Below are 17,016 nucleotides of genomic sequence, written 5' to 3'. Positions count from 1 at the left end.
TGCAGCGTGAAAATTCAAATTATTACTGTTTTACTGTAACAGTCTAATTATACAGAAATCTTAATGATTGAGTAACATTAAGGGGGCTCTTTATATATGCTCCTCTTTGTAAGAAAAATTTTGTGAATTGACATATATGTAAACAAAAATAATAGAGCTCAAGATTTTATCAAAACAAAATTATAGATATATGTAACAAAATTAATATTCTGTATTCTTCTATCACATTCATTCAACATGATTGCAATGCTATTTTTACCTATTCTTATCTTTTTTTTCTTGTTTTTTTTTTTTCTTTTTTTTTTTTTTGGAATGTTGTAAATAAAAAAATAATTTAATATATTCCATGAGTTAGAAAGTTTAAATCCGTTGAGGAATTTTAATTTGAAACACGTCATGTAATTTTAGAGGTATACATTTTTTTGAAGATATTAAATATTTTTTTATTAATACAATTACTATATAATGTAAAATGGTGCATAGTCTCAATAGAAAATGCTATGAATCTTTTAATTATGGTTATATATATATATATATATATATATATATATATATATATATATATATTTATACTTTGAAAAGATTAATAATTTGGAGACCCCTTAATGTAAATATTTAATTACTATAACAATAACTGTATATTTCTAGAAAATTTTCTTAGATACAAATTGAAAAGAAATATCGAACATTTATCTGCACAACCTTATATACGTTATTTCAAGTTATACCATATAAAAAAATAATCTCCTTACACTGATATACAATGTTTCATTTCATTTATAAGAAATAAATAATAAGATTTTGAAAGAGAACTTTGTCCAATAGGATTAACAAAGAATAAGAATTAACCATTTGGATTCGTTCGTACGTTTGATTTGATTTATCAATAAGTTAATACGAAATATCTCATGAGGATTTCGATAGTTAATTAATATTGTGCATTTTGTTATCGTTCTTCATAAATAATTAACTGAGAGATATAACAAGACATTAAAATGATGATATCTAAAAATGGCGAATGCATTTAATTTTTAAAAACGATATGGATTGTTGACAATCCATATTAATGAAATTCGATTTTCTAGAATGATATCATTTTTACTATATAGATAAAAAAAAGATAAGATGAATGCAGATTGAAAAAAAATGATCGTCAAAATTAACGAGAAAAATTAATTTACTCTTGTAGGAATGAAAATCAATATAGTGCGACAGAGCCCTCCATATCTCAGAAATCTCCGCCGTTGGTGTTCTTGCTGCGGCTGGAAAATTTCGAGGTTATGGTCTCTGAAATACATTAGAAGGTGAAACTACTGGCGTTCTATTTTTGTACGAAGGAAAAGTGTTTATTCTTACCGAAAGTGGGTGCACGGATTACGCATTATAATGCGTCTGAATGCGAAGAGATCTTACAAGGTGCTATGAAATAGAACGAAGATGAACAAAAAGAAGTCTCATTCTTCTTCGAAGCAGAACTATCATCAAAGACAAACGTCGGTGGTGAAAGCAAGAAAAAAGCTCAATGCTTTGTGCGACCAAGTTTTTCACAGTGAGTAAAATACCACGAGCCTTGTCTGACTTTGAATTTGGTGGTACGACTCTATCGCGATAGTCTACTTTATCAGGTCACACGAGGGTGGGGATCAACGTTTGCGATACTTATCGTCGGATTAAGCAATTTCTTGTCCAATAACTGGGGTAAATTATATTTTGATATAAAAACTAAAATATTTGAAATTACAAACTTTTAAATCATCTTTTCTTTCTCTCTAACAACAACAGTATAATGATTTATTTACACACAATATTCTTTCATTAACATATATATGTATATGCATATATACGTAATATATATATATATATATATATATATATATATATATATATATATATATATATATTATTTATTTGTAAATCATAAAATTTTATAAACTATTGAAGTTAATACAATGATGATTTGTACATCTTATGTAAACTATATGGTAATGAGAAATAGTAATATTTATTTTAATTAATTTGTTTAGTGAGCTGCGATCCTGCGTATGACACACAGCTATGGGATTATTATATGAATATCACACCAAGTTTAATACTAATTACCTACAACACTAGTTATTTACAACCGATGAAGACAAAGCTATCAAAACAATCCCGGGGGGTTGGACAATTCATGAGCTGGCTGAAAGAGAATGATGTTAACGTAGATGGAGCAAGTATAGTTGGATTTACAGGATACGACTTAGGTCTAAGGGCAGAACGTGATTTTTTAGAGAATGAACTTATTTTGGAAATACCTAGGAAACTTATATTTAGTACTCAAACAGCTGCCCCTGAGTTAGAAAGTTTTCAACGTGATCCATTGATACAACAAATGCCACAAGTGGCATTAGCCATTGCTTTGCTCGTTGAAAAGTATAAAGAAAATTCAAAATGGAAATCTTATTTTGATATTCTTCCCACTAGTTATAATACAGTACTCTATATGAATCTGCTTGAAATGAAGGAGCTTAAAGGCAGTCTAACATTAGGTAAACTCTTTTTGTATAAAATGTCTGATTAAATAAGAAATATTCATAACAATATATTTAAAACTGGTTTCTTTTTTTTCAGAAACTGCTTTGAAACAAGTCAGAAATATTACACGACAATACACTTATTTTAATAGAGTTTTTCAAAATGGAAACGATGCAGTATCTAACTTGCTCAGGGATTTTTTTTCTTATGATGATTATATGTGAGTAAATTATCTAGATATATTATTTAAATTTAGGTACTGACATAAGAAGGGTGATTATACAGACTGATCTTTTTACAAAAATATTTTATATTACATACTAAATCATAAATAAATACATTACGTCTAGATGTATTTATAACTAAAGAACGAAAAGAGATGAGATTGACATCGTGATCATATTTATAACATATTAATGAACTTGATGTTTTCGTTCTTTTGAAAACATCTAATATGAGTTTGCTTTACTGCTCATAATTATTTTGGATAAATTTTTGTCGAATATCCATGTCCATTGCACAAAAAAGAATACTAAAAAGTTTATATCAATTTTACATCAGCCTTTGTCCAGTGTCAGTTTGCATGTTTGTTTTAGGTCTTTAACCACAAATAAATCTCAAATGAAAGTACGTACTTCAATTAAAAAGAAATTATGTTGTTTCATTTTATATAATCAGGTATAGTTTCCCAACTATCATTAGCATCGAGCGAATCATTATCGATGTCACACTTGGGATCATAGTCACCACTACTATTTTGCTGTGAATCATTTTTTTCTGATCTCTTTGTCGTCGAAGTGGCAACTACACTCACCATTATATTATTCAAGCTACTTGTATTGGACAACTTTCTGGCTGTTGCTATTGGACTCTGAAATACCGTTCGTGGAAAAGAGTTTCTGTACCTATATTTTTGTTTATGACGTATTCTACAAGCTACAAAGATGGCAAAGAATACGACTATCGTCACACCAAGTATAGCCCCACTAGCTATTATACTAGATTTAATCTTTGATAAACTTTTTCCCCGATCTTCATTTTCGTCGTGATCATCGTGTTTCACTTCGTTTATAGATCCCTTGTATATCACACTTATATCTACTTCAGTATTATTTTGAATCATTTCTTTCGCATAATCACTTTGAACAATATTAATCGACTCATCGTCTATGGTTTTTTTATTTAATGTTTCTTCAATATTTTTAGAGATTCGTTGTTCCTGATCTTTATCAAACGACAAAGATGTAAAGGTATTAAATAATTCTGTGATTTTTATTAAATGATTTGGATCTTCATGTTTTTCGTTACTATAATTTTTTGTTTTAAAACTAATCTCTGTGGTAAATGAAAACTCTGTCATTTCCTTAATAAGTTTCGGATGGATCTGCGAAATACCAATGTGTTCTGTTTCATTCATCAATTTCTTTATTCCAATCGTTTCATTTCGAGGTTCATCAATTATACTTTTTTCTTCAGGATTATGAAAATGCTTTTTCTCTGATAATTGATTATCTTCTGATATTCTTAAAGCTTTATGATTTCTCAAACGAGATACTTCTGCTAAATGAACTTTACTGGAACCTCTTTGACGTAAAGCAATCAGTTCTTCCAAAGTCATGTTCCTAGACTTCAACAAACGTTCCAGATTCTTACCCCCAGATCCAGAAGCAAATAATTCAAAAATCTCAGCACGAGCTTCTGGTTCTATTTCTGACATGATATCTTCGTAACGTTTACCTTCTGACATCACATCTTCTACATTAGGATGGTTTTTGAAGAAAGTTTTGATTGTTTCTTCGAAGGATGAATCGTTTTTGGATTTTGATAAAAAATCTTTTGAAGGATCTTTATCTTTTTCTAAATATATAGTTTCATCTTTATCGCTATCATTTATGCATTCATTCTTTTTTATCGAAGAGGACACACGTATCTCGTCATCTTGTCGCATATCATTCAAAGGAGCATCATATTGATAATCTGCTTCAGAAATACTATCGAAATGATCTTCTGCTACAGCTAAATTAGAATTATCTTCCTTGTGTATAGTATCAGTATATACTTTATTAAATGGTTTGTTTTTTTCCAAATTTTTTGTAGTAAATGTCTCGACAGTCGGATTCAAAATTCTTACGATACTCAAGGTGGAACCCCTATCAGAACGATTTAGATTAATATTTTGCATAGAACGAACGATAGCATTATTTTCTGTTATTAAAGAAATCCAAATTGGTGATGCAGTAGTCCTTCCTTTTTTATAATCTGTAAAGTCTGAAAATTCCATAATTTCATCATGATTCTCATCACTGTAGATTTCGCGCGTTGTATTTAGATTTTGATTCGTCTTATCATCGCTTTGATTCAAATCGATAGAGATTTCTGATGGAGAAATTGCTGCTAAAGTTTTAGTAGTAGTTCCTTTCAATTGTGAAATTTTCGTTGACACATGACCCATCGTGGTAATTGTTTTAGTCGTAGTCGTGTCAAGTATACTTTGAAGGGTCGTGGACGGTAATTTAGCCAATGTGCTCGTCATTGCCAAAGATATCTGTTCGATATCATCACCAATTTCATCGATATCTTTCATTTTTAATGCACTGATCACATCTGCTTTACCTTTTAACAGATCTATCAGAGTCAAATTTTTACGATGTAATATTTCTGAAAGACTAACACCTTCTTCTTGTTGCATTTTTAACAAAGATTTTATAGCTTCAATTTTCTTTGAAGATGCTTTGTCTTTTTTATCATTAGATGATAAAATAGAATCCAATTTTATTCTTTCGTTATTATGCATCGTTTCTTTAGCACTTAAAATGAATTCTTCGTTCTGAGGTGGACGTCTTTTTCTTGGTCGAGGTTTTAAATATTCTTCGTCGGCTAAATCATGTTCATACTCATTTGGATGAACTTGAAAAGCATCACGATATCCAGTTGAAGTCATTCGATCGTTTCTAAGAAATTTATCTTTCGAAGGACGTTCAACCGGTACGTGTTCAATTTTCCCGCGCGATTGTCTTCCATATTTTCTTTCCTCCAATCGTATCGTCGAATCTTTAGGAAGAGGAAATCGTCTTTCTTGTCGTGAATCAACGTAATCGTTTCCTCCTTGATTCTCGTTGAGTTGACGATAATTAAGATTATCTCGATAAACTACGTCATAGGGATTATCATGTCCTGTTAAATCGGTTTCCTCTTGAGCATAGGTTTGTGCGAAGTGAGAAAATGGAAGTAAAGGTACAGCATCACCGTCACGCCATTTCGGTTCCAAAGCTTCGCCATTGTTTCTCCATTTTCCGAGTAATTCGCTTGACTTTTCTCTAGGAAGATACGAATCCCTATTATTTGTATCTGCCTTCTGAAAAAAAAAGATAATAATAATTTTCTTTACAATTCTTAAATTTTCCGATCATTTTTTAAATGTTGTTATATATTATTGTGGATTATATATTTCCTGTTAAAAAGTTACAAAATATCTGAAGATCCAAAATAAACTCTTTCTTTTATCCAGAATCTTCTCGTTTCCGCGATTTCCCTCTAAGAAAGTGAAATATACGCTTCGAGATACATCCGTTTGTACTCATTGTCAACTACCATGTCTTTCAGAGATTTTCCTAAGAAACATTGTACTCCTTAGTTTGCTTGTTAACGTAATTTCATGAAATACGAGGAACTTATTTTTCAAAGCATCTTAAGTAGTGGTTATAATAATTTTTACCGTGTTCGTTATTGTAATAATTTTTATAACGTAATTATGTTTATAATATTAATACCGTTTTTTTTTTTTTTTTTTTTTTTTTTTTTTTTTTTTTTTTTTTAGAAGAGAAAAAATCATAAGTATCTGACAATTATTTGAATCAATTAATTACATTTGAAATAAGTAAAATAATTGATTGATAATAAAATTTTTACCATTTTTTAATATAAAAATTTTTTTTTCTTTTTTGAGGTTAAATTAGAGCTCCAATTTCTATATCGTAAGTCATGCGAGTAAGTGCGGCGAAACGAGCTGTGCAAACGCAAATAACGATCAAAGTTCAACGACCATACGAAAAAGAAAGTGCGATCGTTAACGCGCCCGACGATGTGTTCGTTCTTACATGCATACATGTGTTTTTAATGAGTTTTTTATTTTTTTTTTAAAGCGGAACTACGCATCCATCATCGTCTCTTATTTCGTGAGATCGAAAGGAAAGAAAATAAGGAAGAAAATCGTTTCACTAGAAGATCTTTTTCGAAGATCTTTATTTCATATTTTCGTATCGAACGAAACTATTTATGAAATCTTTCTCCGTTCTCTTTCTAATCACATATTTCTTTTCCTTTTTTCTCTTTTAATTTTTCAATAGATTTTCTGGTAACTACTTTGCACGCTAGTTTATTTCGTTCCAACTGATCGAACGCCGAAAATGCGAGAGAAGGCCATGAAAGATGTAAACTAGTAAATTCAGTACCGTAATAATTTTTTTTTTAATTTAATATTTTTGTATTCTATATTTTTATAATTCCAATTCATTGTTTGTTTTAGTATACGAAATATTTTGATATTATTGATATTATCTTTTTCATATTAAATCCTCAATCTCGGTATTATCATATCTATTTCTGTCTCTTTCTTTTTTTTTTAAATGCGTAAAAATTTTATTATTATATTTGTTTATATTAAATCTTCGAATTCGATATTTGTTTCTATCTTGCTGAAAAATTTTACTATAACATTTTTAATAATTTTTTATATTAAAATTTGATTTTATTTTCAATCGGTAAAATGAAATTCTCACGTACGTCGGTAAAGAAATTCCGAAAAATTTTTAACACAAATTTTCTCTACGATTTGGCACTTAACGTGCGTTAAATAGAAAAGGATTTTTCTCTTAAATATGTTCATCTTCTTCGGGATCATTTAATGGTGACAAAATGTTCGTAGTCTCGAATTTTTACCAGCTACCAGCTTTCTCTTCCCCTCTCTTTCTCTCTCTTTCTTTCTATCTTTCTATCTATCTTTCTATCTTGTGGTTTACCGATTGTTACATCGTGGTCGTTCGTCCCATCGTAGCAATGTCCTACACTTTCTCGAGCCGTCTCTTTGCTAATTACGATACGTGATGACAACGAAGTGGTTCCTTCCTCTTACGTACATACAAACACACTTTAATATATATATATATATATACGTATGTATTTATACCTTTCGCTTTTCTATGATCGCGTGAAATCCGAGAAACTATAATGACGATAATGATTATTATTATTATTATTATTATTATACAATTTATTATTCAAAATTATAAAAAAATCAAAATATAACTATTTGCATTAAACAAGAGATTTCGAAATTTCAACAACTTTTAATTATATATATATTATACATATGTGTGCGTATGTATATAATAAAAAAAAGAAATGTGGAACAATTCAATTAAAAATTAGTATCGGAACGACACTAATCATTTATACGAACAATATATTATTCAACCTTGATGATAATTATTATTATTAAATTCGATAATTATTCAGAATTTCGAGATTTTCAGAAATATTTGTCATATGTATGTGTAACAAATCAAAAAGGTTTAAAAAATTTTGCTTAAAAATTCGAATCGAAATGACATTATTAGTTGATTTTAATAAATGACATAATATAATTTGTCTCAAGTTTGTAAATTATTTTCGAGAATAAGAGTACACATCAAAGGACTCGCATTCGTGCTCCTTCTAAATGAATACTTCCGTTCGATGCTTCGCACTCGGTGAATCTAGGCGAATCGGTTCTACTTTTTTTTATTTTCTTTTTTTTTTTCATTCTTTTCTTTTTTATTATCTTTTCACATTTTCTTTAACTTTCTTACCACATGATCTTCGATCACGATATCTTCGATTTCTGGCCTGTTCAGTGTCGTTTCTCCGTGAACTGAACGACAACCTGGAAGATACAGGATGTTCGCGATCGATAAAAATAGAATGATCCTCTTCTGCATAGTCCAAGATATGTATCGTTATAGCGGTTATACACAGAATTACAAAAATCACGTTTTTCCGATTACACAAGCCCAAAATGAAGTTCATTCGATCTCAAAACAAACACAAAAACATTTATTTATCGGCTATTATTTAATTAATTGAATAAACAATATATATATATATATATATATATATATATATATATATCACTTATTGAATTGTCACTATCCTTTTTTCTTTTTATTTTCTTTTTTAGGATCTATCACTGATCGATTACAAAAAAAGTTTTAAAAAAACTCGTTCCTGGTTTCTTTTTTAGTAATCTTTTTATCACAAATTACACTACACGTATATATACATATATATGAATATGTGTGCATGGGTATATTTGATTTTGTTAGTTTCTTGTCTTTTTACATAAACGAAATGTCCGCCCACACTGGGCAAATCGTTCTTGTCGACTGACGAGAGTTTTCTCTGCGGTTGCTGCTAAAGTAAGCCGGTGAAATTCGAGAGGAGAGGAGTCTGCGATCTAAACGTTCTCTTAACGCACAATCTTCTTCTTTATCTTCTTACCAGATACAGTATGTACTTTTTCTTACTGTTCGAAGATTAAGATCTACATTTTTTTATGTGATGAAAGAATAAATAAATACATTATTTGTTTTTTTTTCCTAAATACTCCTATTCGAGTGAAGTATATTTATAAAAAAAAATACTTCGTTTCACGATTAAATAATTTATTCGTTTGTTTCTTTCCATTATTCAAACATTATTTTAATTTCAGTCGTAATATATTTTTAATAGATATCTACGTTGAAGATCAAAAATATAATATAGAATTCGAAAAAGGAGAAAAAGAGAGAAAATCACATAATTTTACACTTCGAAATAATTAATACGACTTTCGTTGTTACAAACAGAGTAAAACTCATCCTATTTTACTCTTTTGTTTCATACACGCGTGTTATACATGTTTCTTTATTAATTCTTCATTGTACGTACTTATACACCGAGTTTCACTTTTCACACACGTTTCTGCTGGTTACGAGAAAGAGGATGAGAAAAAAGGAGCATCATTTTTTCCTTTTCACAATTAGTTGAAAATAATAATAATAAGATAAAACCGTCCAACGTTTTAATATTAATGTCATCGAAATGTAACTAAATATTTATAAAAATGTAATCTTTATCCTGTAGACATATGTATATATACATATACACACATACAGTATATACATTGGGTTGATGCAAAAGTTCGTTCCATTTTTTATACAAACATTGAAGAAAACTTTTACTTACTATTTTTAGTATATATATTTTTATATTGAAATAAATATAAAAATTATATATATATTTAATTATAAAAATATATATATATTTAGTATAGAAGATATTTTCTTTATAATGAGAAATAATAATATATTTCAATATTAATATTAAAGCATTTATCGTGTTAAAGCAATCTCTAAAAAATCTCTTGAAAAAATTGATTTAAATTTGTTTACATTTAATTTGAATTTGATTAATATTTATAATTTTCTTTTTCTTTTTAATTTAATATTTGTAATATATTTCTCAAGTGGATTTGAATTTAATTTGTTAATATTTTTACATTATTTATTTATTTATTTATTTTCTTAATTTCATGAATTTTATATTTGTTGTAATATATTCTAGAATTTAATTTTTCTATAAATTAAATTTGTTTATTTCAATTTATATTTTAGAATTAAGTAATCTGATTTTTTTTCTACAAAACATATGGAATTTAAATATATTTAAGATGAAATTGCAAAAGAGAAAGTCACATTTAAAAAAAAGAAAAGAAATGAAACTAATTGTCTCTATTTTTAATTCAATGAATCTGATTGTCAACGAAAAAAATCTTTATTATATGATATATTTTTTCTTATATTTCTTTATTATATGATAATTACAAGTTGATATTTGAAATTGCTATTTCTTTATTCACTCGCACGTTCAGTTCAGTATCACCGTTGTCGATGATGCATCATCTCCTTGGGAGAAAGTACGCTTTGGTACGCGTAGCAAAGATCTCACGACCTTCCCACGTGCACTCAAGTGTGCATCCCCATCCTATCCCTGCTGCAAATACCAACTGATGACGTCGAGACTCTCCTCTCCTTTTTCACTATTGTCCCTACAATTTTCCCTTCTTTCTTTTTCTTTCTCTTTTTATTCCTACTCCTCATTGAACATCTTGCTTAGTGAAGAAGGCCTTAATTAATTTGAACTATGAAATTCATAATAATTCTAATTTATTCCTTTGATTACTATGATCATATATTTTTATATAAATATAAAGATTAAATAATAATAATAATAATATTATTATTATTATTATTATAAATACATAATAATTATTGAAATAATATATATATCAAAAATAAATATACATATAGGACGTTATATTATAATATTTATATAATTACTTATGCAATATATGATATTCTAATTATGTACATATAATTAAATTATATTAATCGTAATAATAAACATATAATGAAATACTACAATAACAATAATATTAACAGACAAAATTAAAAAATAACGAAGATGATTAATTAAGTATTTACAAAACAACAAAAATATAAAAAATGATTGAAAACCATAAAACTTTTTGAACTTAATTTTAATATATATGTAATTGAAAGTTTTTAATTTCGAACAAATACAAATTTTTAAAAGATGTATATTAAAATCAATACGTTGCCAATCAAAGGGTTAATAACAGATTCGTTTTTATTAAGATACATAGTATCTCTCGATCTTCTCAACTACCATGTATGTTCTCAAATGTATGTATGTTTGTATATAAATATGTAAATATGTAGTTGATTTATATTGACAAGAAAGGCACGCTCGTTATTCTTACAATAAAAGTTATATATAAATATGTATGTAAAAACTATAGATGAGGATCAAAGAAGTGAGAACCTCTTTTTCCTGAAGAGATAGAGAAAGTCGAAAGGGAAACGACGAAGCAACAGCTATGAATCTTTTTATGTATATACCATATACTTCCATTTCCGGTGATCTAGGTCAAGTTCTTAAAAAAAAAAGAAAAACAAAAAAGATCGTCGTGAGACTGTAAAATGATTATTCTCCTTCCTATGATCGTTTCGAAGGGGAAAGTAGTAGTTCGCTCTGCTAATCCGAAAACGAATGTTCTCTTTTTTCTTCCTTTTCAAAAATGATGTATATATATCTCCATGTTTTTTTTTATATAAATAGTATGTCATCTTAATCTTTACAAAAAGATTAAGATAAAGATCTATGTTATAGTATATATATATATATTATAATATAGCTATACACTATATATATATATATATATATATATATTATAATATAGCTATACACTATATATATATATATATATGTGTAGTATAATTACGTAAACACACACACAATTTTATGTAAAATAAAAATATAAATTTATGTAAAAATATCGATATTTACTATTAATATTTATTATGTTAGTATTTCTTTTTTTCAGTTGGGCCGTTTCTACAGTAATGACAAGACAAAATTTAATCCCAAGTGAAGATGGATCCAGTATGATACATGCTTTGATACCAATGTGGGATATGTGTAATCATGAAGAAGGAAGGGTAAATAAACATTTTATATGTCTATATATTTCTCTCTTTCTCTCCCCCCTCTTTCTCCCTCTTCCTCTCTCTCTCTCTCTTGAGACCATATGTAATAATATTTTATCTAAAAAATGCTCTCTTTTTTTAGATAACTACAGGTTTTAATACAACTTCTGATTGTTGCGAATGTTATGCCATGAGAGATTTTAAAAAAGGAGAACAGATATTCATTAGTTATGGTTCAAGAACTAATTCCGATTTTCTAGTACATTCAGGATTCGTTTGTCTAGAAAATAAAAAGGTATATAAGAAATGATAATTTATGTATATGTATGTACATAAATCAACCATGTTAACATATTATGCGGATCTGATGTTTTCTTACTTATAATATTTCTTAATCATATCTAATTATATATATATAATTATATATATATATATATATATATATATATATATATATATATATATATACTCGAAGGTATTGTCATCTGTTAGCAGATAATCAAATTTTCTAGTTAAAATGTGATATAAAACGATTTAATGTGTTAAAAAAAAAAAAGAAAAAGAAAAGAAAAATCAGCTAAATGATATTAATTTTTCTAGGATGGCGTTAGACTACCTCTTGGTATCAGTAAATCAGATTCACTTAGAAAAGAACGTATTGAGCTTTTAGAAAAATTAGGATTACCGGCGACCGGTGACTTTTTATTAAAAGCTGGCACTGAACCAATTTCGGATTCGCTTCTAGCATTTCTTCGTGTCTTTAACATGAGAAAAATAGAACTTACCCATTGGTTGAAATCGGATAAAGTTACTGATTTAAAACACGTTGATTGTGCTTTAGATACCATTGTCGAAGAAAACGTGATGAAGTTTTTATTAGACAGATTAAAATTGCTAATTGCTAAATATCCTTCAACAATAGAGGTAAAAGTTAAAAATATATATAAAAGAAAATTGTAAATTAAATGATAAATTGAATGAATTATAATATCAATTTTTTTTTTTCTTTTTTTTTACCTTATTATATAGGAGGACTTAGAGAAACTCAATACCAGATTACCGAAGATGCAACGCTTGATCGTACAATTGAGAGTATCCGAAATGAAAATTCTATTGAGCGCACTCGATTATGTAGGACAATGGTTAAAAGTCTGAAAAATGAGAGCCACAAAAATGGCAAATGAGGATATGACTATCTTCTACTATTGTCATATGAAGAATCTCTCTCTCTCTTTTTCTTTCTCTCTCTCTCTCTTTTTCTTTCTCTCTCTCTCTCTCTCTCTCTCTCTCTTTCTCTCTCTCTCTCGAATGTAATTTTATTTTTACAGTTACAAGTTATCTCTATAATACTTCGGGATGATAAAAGCTGGATATGAGGAAAAAATCTTTGCAATATGATAAATCTAGGATAAGAAAACAGAGAGAAAGTGAAAACGAGAATCAATGTTAAATGCATTTAACAGAAAAAAAACAAAACAAAAAAAAATAAAAAAAACAAAAAATAAATAAAAGAAGAATTAAAGCGAGATGCTGTATATGTAGACGAAAAAAAAGTAAGTTTGATTGCAAAAGTTTTAATGCACGTATATAGAATATACCTCGACTTTTATTTTTCAATGAAAAACAACGATCGCAAAACGCTAGACTATATTTCATATTGCCTTTCGTCGACATATGCTGTGTTCTTATCGGAACCATTTTTCTCAGTGGAATAGTGATCGATCGATCGATAGATCGTAATGATTTACTAACAACTATGAGCTCGACAAGTTGCTGTATTTAATAATAAGTGTATCAAAAAAAGAAAAAAAAGTGGTTATTATGAATAAGCTTTTATTTTTTTTAAAGAGAATACTTAAGGAAACTTAACTCTTTATATCATCCAATATTTTATAGCATAGCTATGCTACCATATAGATCTGTAATTACAAGTACATTGTACATTATAAAGATTTTTGCGAAGGTGTTATTACGTGACTGAGTCATAGTACCAAAAAAAAAGTAACAAAGAAGAAAATACAAAAAATAATAAAATCTAACATAACATCTTAAATGCTTCCTAATCATTAAGGTTTCATCTCTGTATGACAATGCAAGAGAAGTTGGAGATATACTTGTGCATTACGTTAAAATGCGTATGCTTATACAGAAATTATACATCTCTATACAATGTTTTAGATGTTCTATAATGTAAAGAACAAACGGATTGAGACAAAAAAAAAGAATAATATAACGGTATATTATTTTGAGAGTACATTATTTAATAATCGAAAATTTTTGATGCCCACTCCTTTTTATGCGCAAGGGTACAGACAAATTAGAGAAGCATCATTAAAGCATTTGACATTGTGCAAGCTACCCTGTTTGAACAATTAATAAAATCAAATTCTTATAATATTATTTTTTCCGAATAAAATTTTATAAAATAAATACATTGCTTATAAGCATATAATTATAAATTTAACGTATCATTTTAATATGATTTATAATAATAATAATAATTTGTGTGCCTCTATCATAAATTCGGGAACTTACTAACTCTTAACATAGACATTTATATATTGAGTTTCAACAACAGTACGATTTAATTTCTATAACGTAATTATGTGTTATATATTCGTAAGAGTATAAAATGTATGTTTAAAATTATTACACATTTGTATTCCAATTTTTCGTACTTCGCAGGAGCAATTAGTAGCGATTCACAGCCAAAGTACTTGTCCACACTGTTGTACCGACGTGTAATCTGCTGCTTGCTTTAAAAGTAATTATTGTTATTTAATTAAACTAACATTTCGACCGCCCGTATAACAAATAGGCGCTTCGCATAGGTTCGGATATGTAGCTTTATTTCCATTACCCTCGTTATGCTCCTTCTCATCCTTTTCCTCTTTAATAGCTTCTCTTTTTATGTCCTCTATCCCGTGATCTTCCTTTACATGTAATATCAGTCGTGTTAAAGCATAAAATATTTTGTCACAAAGATCGCATTGATATGATTTTCCGTCGGCTGCTTCCAAACAATGAGCATGCTCTTTCATAGGTAAATAAGCCTGTCTGTGCATAGCTAAATGTTTTTCATGATCCATGGCGAGAACAAATTCGTAGGAACAAATTAGGCACTTCAAATGATGTTTCATCCACATTGTGTGTGCCTTTAATCTATGTAAGCTATCATAAACTTCACCACAGACGGGACACTTTAAACACTTGTGATTTTGTAATATGGTTTTGTTTCCATACAATCCTCCACATTCTTTACACTGGTAAGTCCGCCTTTTTTTGCAAGCATGTTTAAACCAATGTTTTTCTAATTGGGGCAACAAATCAAACACTAGTTTACACATTGTACATACAAATCTTCCTCTGCGATCTCTCTTGATACTGAAACTTAGAGAGCAAATACCCCAGTGTTTTTCAAAATTACTTTTGCGCATTATATTTTCATTGCAATATTCGCACTGATCTTGGTGCTTTGACAAATGGGCGAACAACATACCAGGTTCTGTGTTAGTATATTCGCAAAATGAGCAAGTATATGCTTCTCTTTCCTTATACATATGTGTAAAAAGATGTTTTTGAAATGAGGTCGATGTGAAAAACATAGCACCACAGGCTGGACACTTCAAATAAGGTTTACCACGTTCTGTATAATAGAGAGGAAGAGGTCGGAAACTCTTCAACCAATTGTTACTTTCCTTAAGATCTGCCTCATTTTTCTCAAACTGACTATTATCGAATGTTTTGGTATTGTAATTTATTTGTTCCATGCTTTCTTTTATTTCTTTCGTAGTCTCTGTTTGTTCCCCGTTTTTAATACCAATTATTGCTTCTTGTTCGGACACAAATTCGCCCAACAATATTATTTTATTGTGCTGTTTTGAACTATGTTGAATTTTAGAATTTTTTTCAAAAGGGATCAAACTATCATACAGTTTCAGTCCTTTAGTCGTAGTCACAGCTTTATCATTAACTTGTTCAAGACCAGTTAAAATAACAAATTCTTTTCCATTAGGAATAGAAGTGACGTATGATACCGACGAATCTGTATTTACATTATTCCAAGAATTAGTTGCAGACTCACCGTCAACATCTGATCCTTTCTGAAGAAGTAAGACCTTGGATGCTTCTTTCTCCAAGAAATCTTCTTCGTCAGATTGTATAGAAAGCAAAGCGTTTTTTAGAATGCATCCACTACTTTCTTCATGTCCCTTATCACCTTTTTTGCCTCTACAACTTTCTTGGACTCGTACGGTATTAGTTGTAACACCGTCGCTGTCAGAGTCTTTTGACCTTAGCATATTATTATTGCATTAATGTGGTGCACACTTAAATAAAAAGAGGCGCTGAAATAGATAAGAAAAAAAAAAAGAAAAAAAAATATTAGTCATAGCAGTTATGATATATTTGTAATGATTATTAAATATCCAAGTACTTCTCACAAATCACCGTATTATAACCGAGATTAATTTAAAATAATAATAAAAGAGGTCAATAATCATTTACATACTTGCAACCAGTAACACCGTAGAGTTGCATTCATTTTTTTGGGATACGGTACAAGTCATTGCGTATACCATAATGTCCCCACGCTATCATTCGTCGAAAAAAAATGCGAGGAGTACTGGTAAAGAAAATGTACAGTATTTACTTTGCAAATGTCACATGTAACCTTTGTTGATGGGATAAAATTTGTCAGTATCTCGATCATAAGGATCAGCTGTTTCTTCGTTATAAGCAATTGACAGATCGCCAGATTGAAGATACGCGACACTGCAGTTTAACCAATTTATCTACATTCTTAGCGTTGGTATGAAAAGTCTACCTTTCGATTGGTTGATTCCGTCGTAACCGAAAGATTCTCTGCGCGATCTACGTTTTTTTTTTTTCTTTTTTTTTCTTTTCTTTTTTTTTATGT

The 17,016-nt window shown here is 28.7% G+C and overlaps 2 protein-coding genes across 6 annotated transcripts; one reads left to right on the top strand and one right to left on the bottom strand.

The window, feature by feature from the left end:
* Nucleotides 1-1,281: 1,281 nt before the first annotated feature.
* Nucleotides 1,282-14,151, top strand: LOC124432763 (actin-histidine N-methyltransferase). Of its 3 annotated transcripts, none has more exons than XM_046981914.1 (8): nt 1,282-1,549; nt 1,626-1,698; nt 2,025-2,528; nt 2,611-2,734; nt 11,996-12,110; nt 12,241-12,393; nt 12,699-13,022; nt 13,128-14,151. In XM_046981914.1, exons 1-8 carry the CDS (start codon nt 1,523-1,525, stop codon nt 13,251-13,253), a joined length of 1,446 nt encoding a protein of 481 aa, XP_046837870.1. In that variant the 5' UTR covers nt 1,282-1,522; the 3' UTR covers nt 13,254-14,151. The 3 variants fall into 3 exon arrangements, with proteins under 3 accessions (XP_046837870.1, XP_046837871.1, XP_046837869.1); XM_046981915.1 differs by having other exon boundaries at nt 1,613-1,698; XM_046981913.1 differs by lacking the exon at nt 1,626-1,698.
* A 187-nt stretch (nt 14,152-14,338) lies between these two features.
* LOC124432760 (zinc finger protein 845-like) lies at nt 14,339-16,934 on the bottom strand. Of its 3 annotated transcripts, XM_046981905.1 has the most exons (3): nt 16,609-16,934; nt 14,959-16,444; nt 14,339-14,854 (listed from the first exon to the last, which is right to left on the bottom strand). In XM_046981905.1, the coding sequence occupies exons 2-3, from the start codon at nt 16,397-16,399 to the stop codon at nt 14,790-14,792; spliced, it is 1,506 nt and encodes a 501-aa protein (XP_046837861.1). In that variant the 5' UTR covers nt 16,400-16,444; nt 16,609-16,934; the 3' UTR covers nt 14,339-14,789. The 3 variants fall into 3 exon arrangements, with proteins under 3 accessions (XP_046837861.1, XP_046837859.1, XP_046837860.1); XM_046981903.1 differs by having other exon boundaries at nt 14,339-16,444; XM_046981904.1 differs by having other exon boundaries at nt 14,339-16,444; nt 16,750-16,934.
* Nucleotides 16,935-17,016: the final 82 nt, after the last annotated feature.

This window comes from Vespa crabro, chromosome 1 (genome assembly GCF_910589235.1).
Source record: "Vespa crabro chromosome 1, iyVesCrab1.2, whole genome shotgun sequence".
In the NCBI taxonomy this organism is placed as follows: domain Eukaryota; kingdom Metazoa; phylum Arthropoda; class Insecta; order Hymenoptera; family Vespidae; genus Vespa; species Vespa crabro.
Note: the sequence above shows the minus strand (reverse complement) of the source record. Positions and strands in the feature narration are given on the sequence as shown.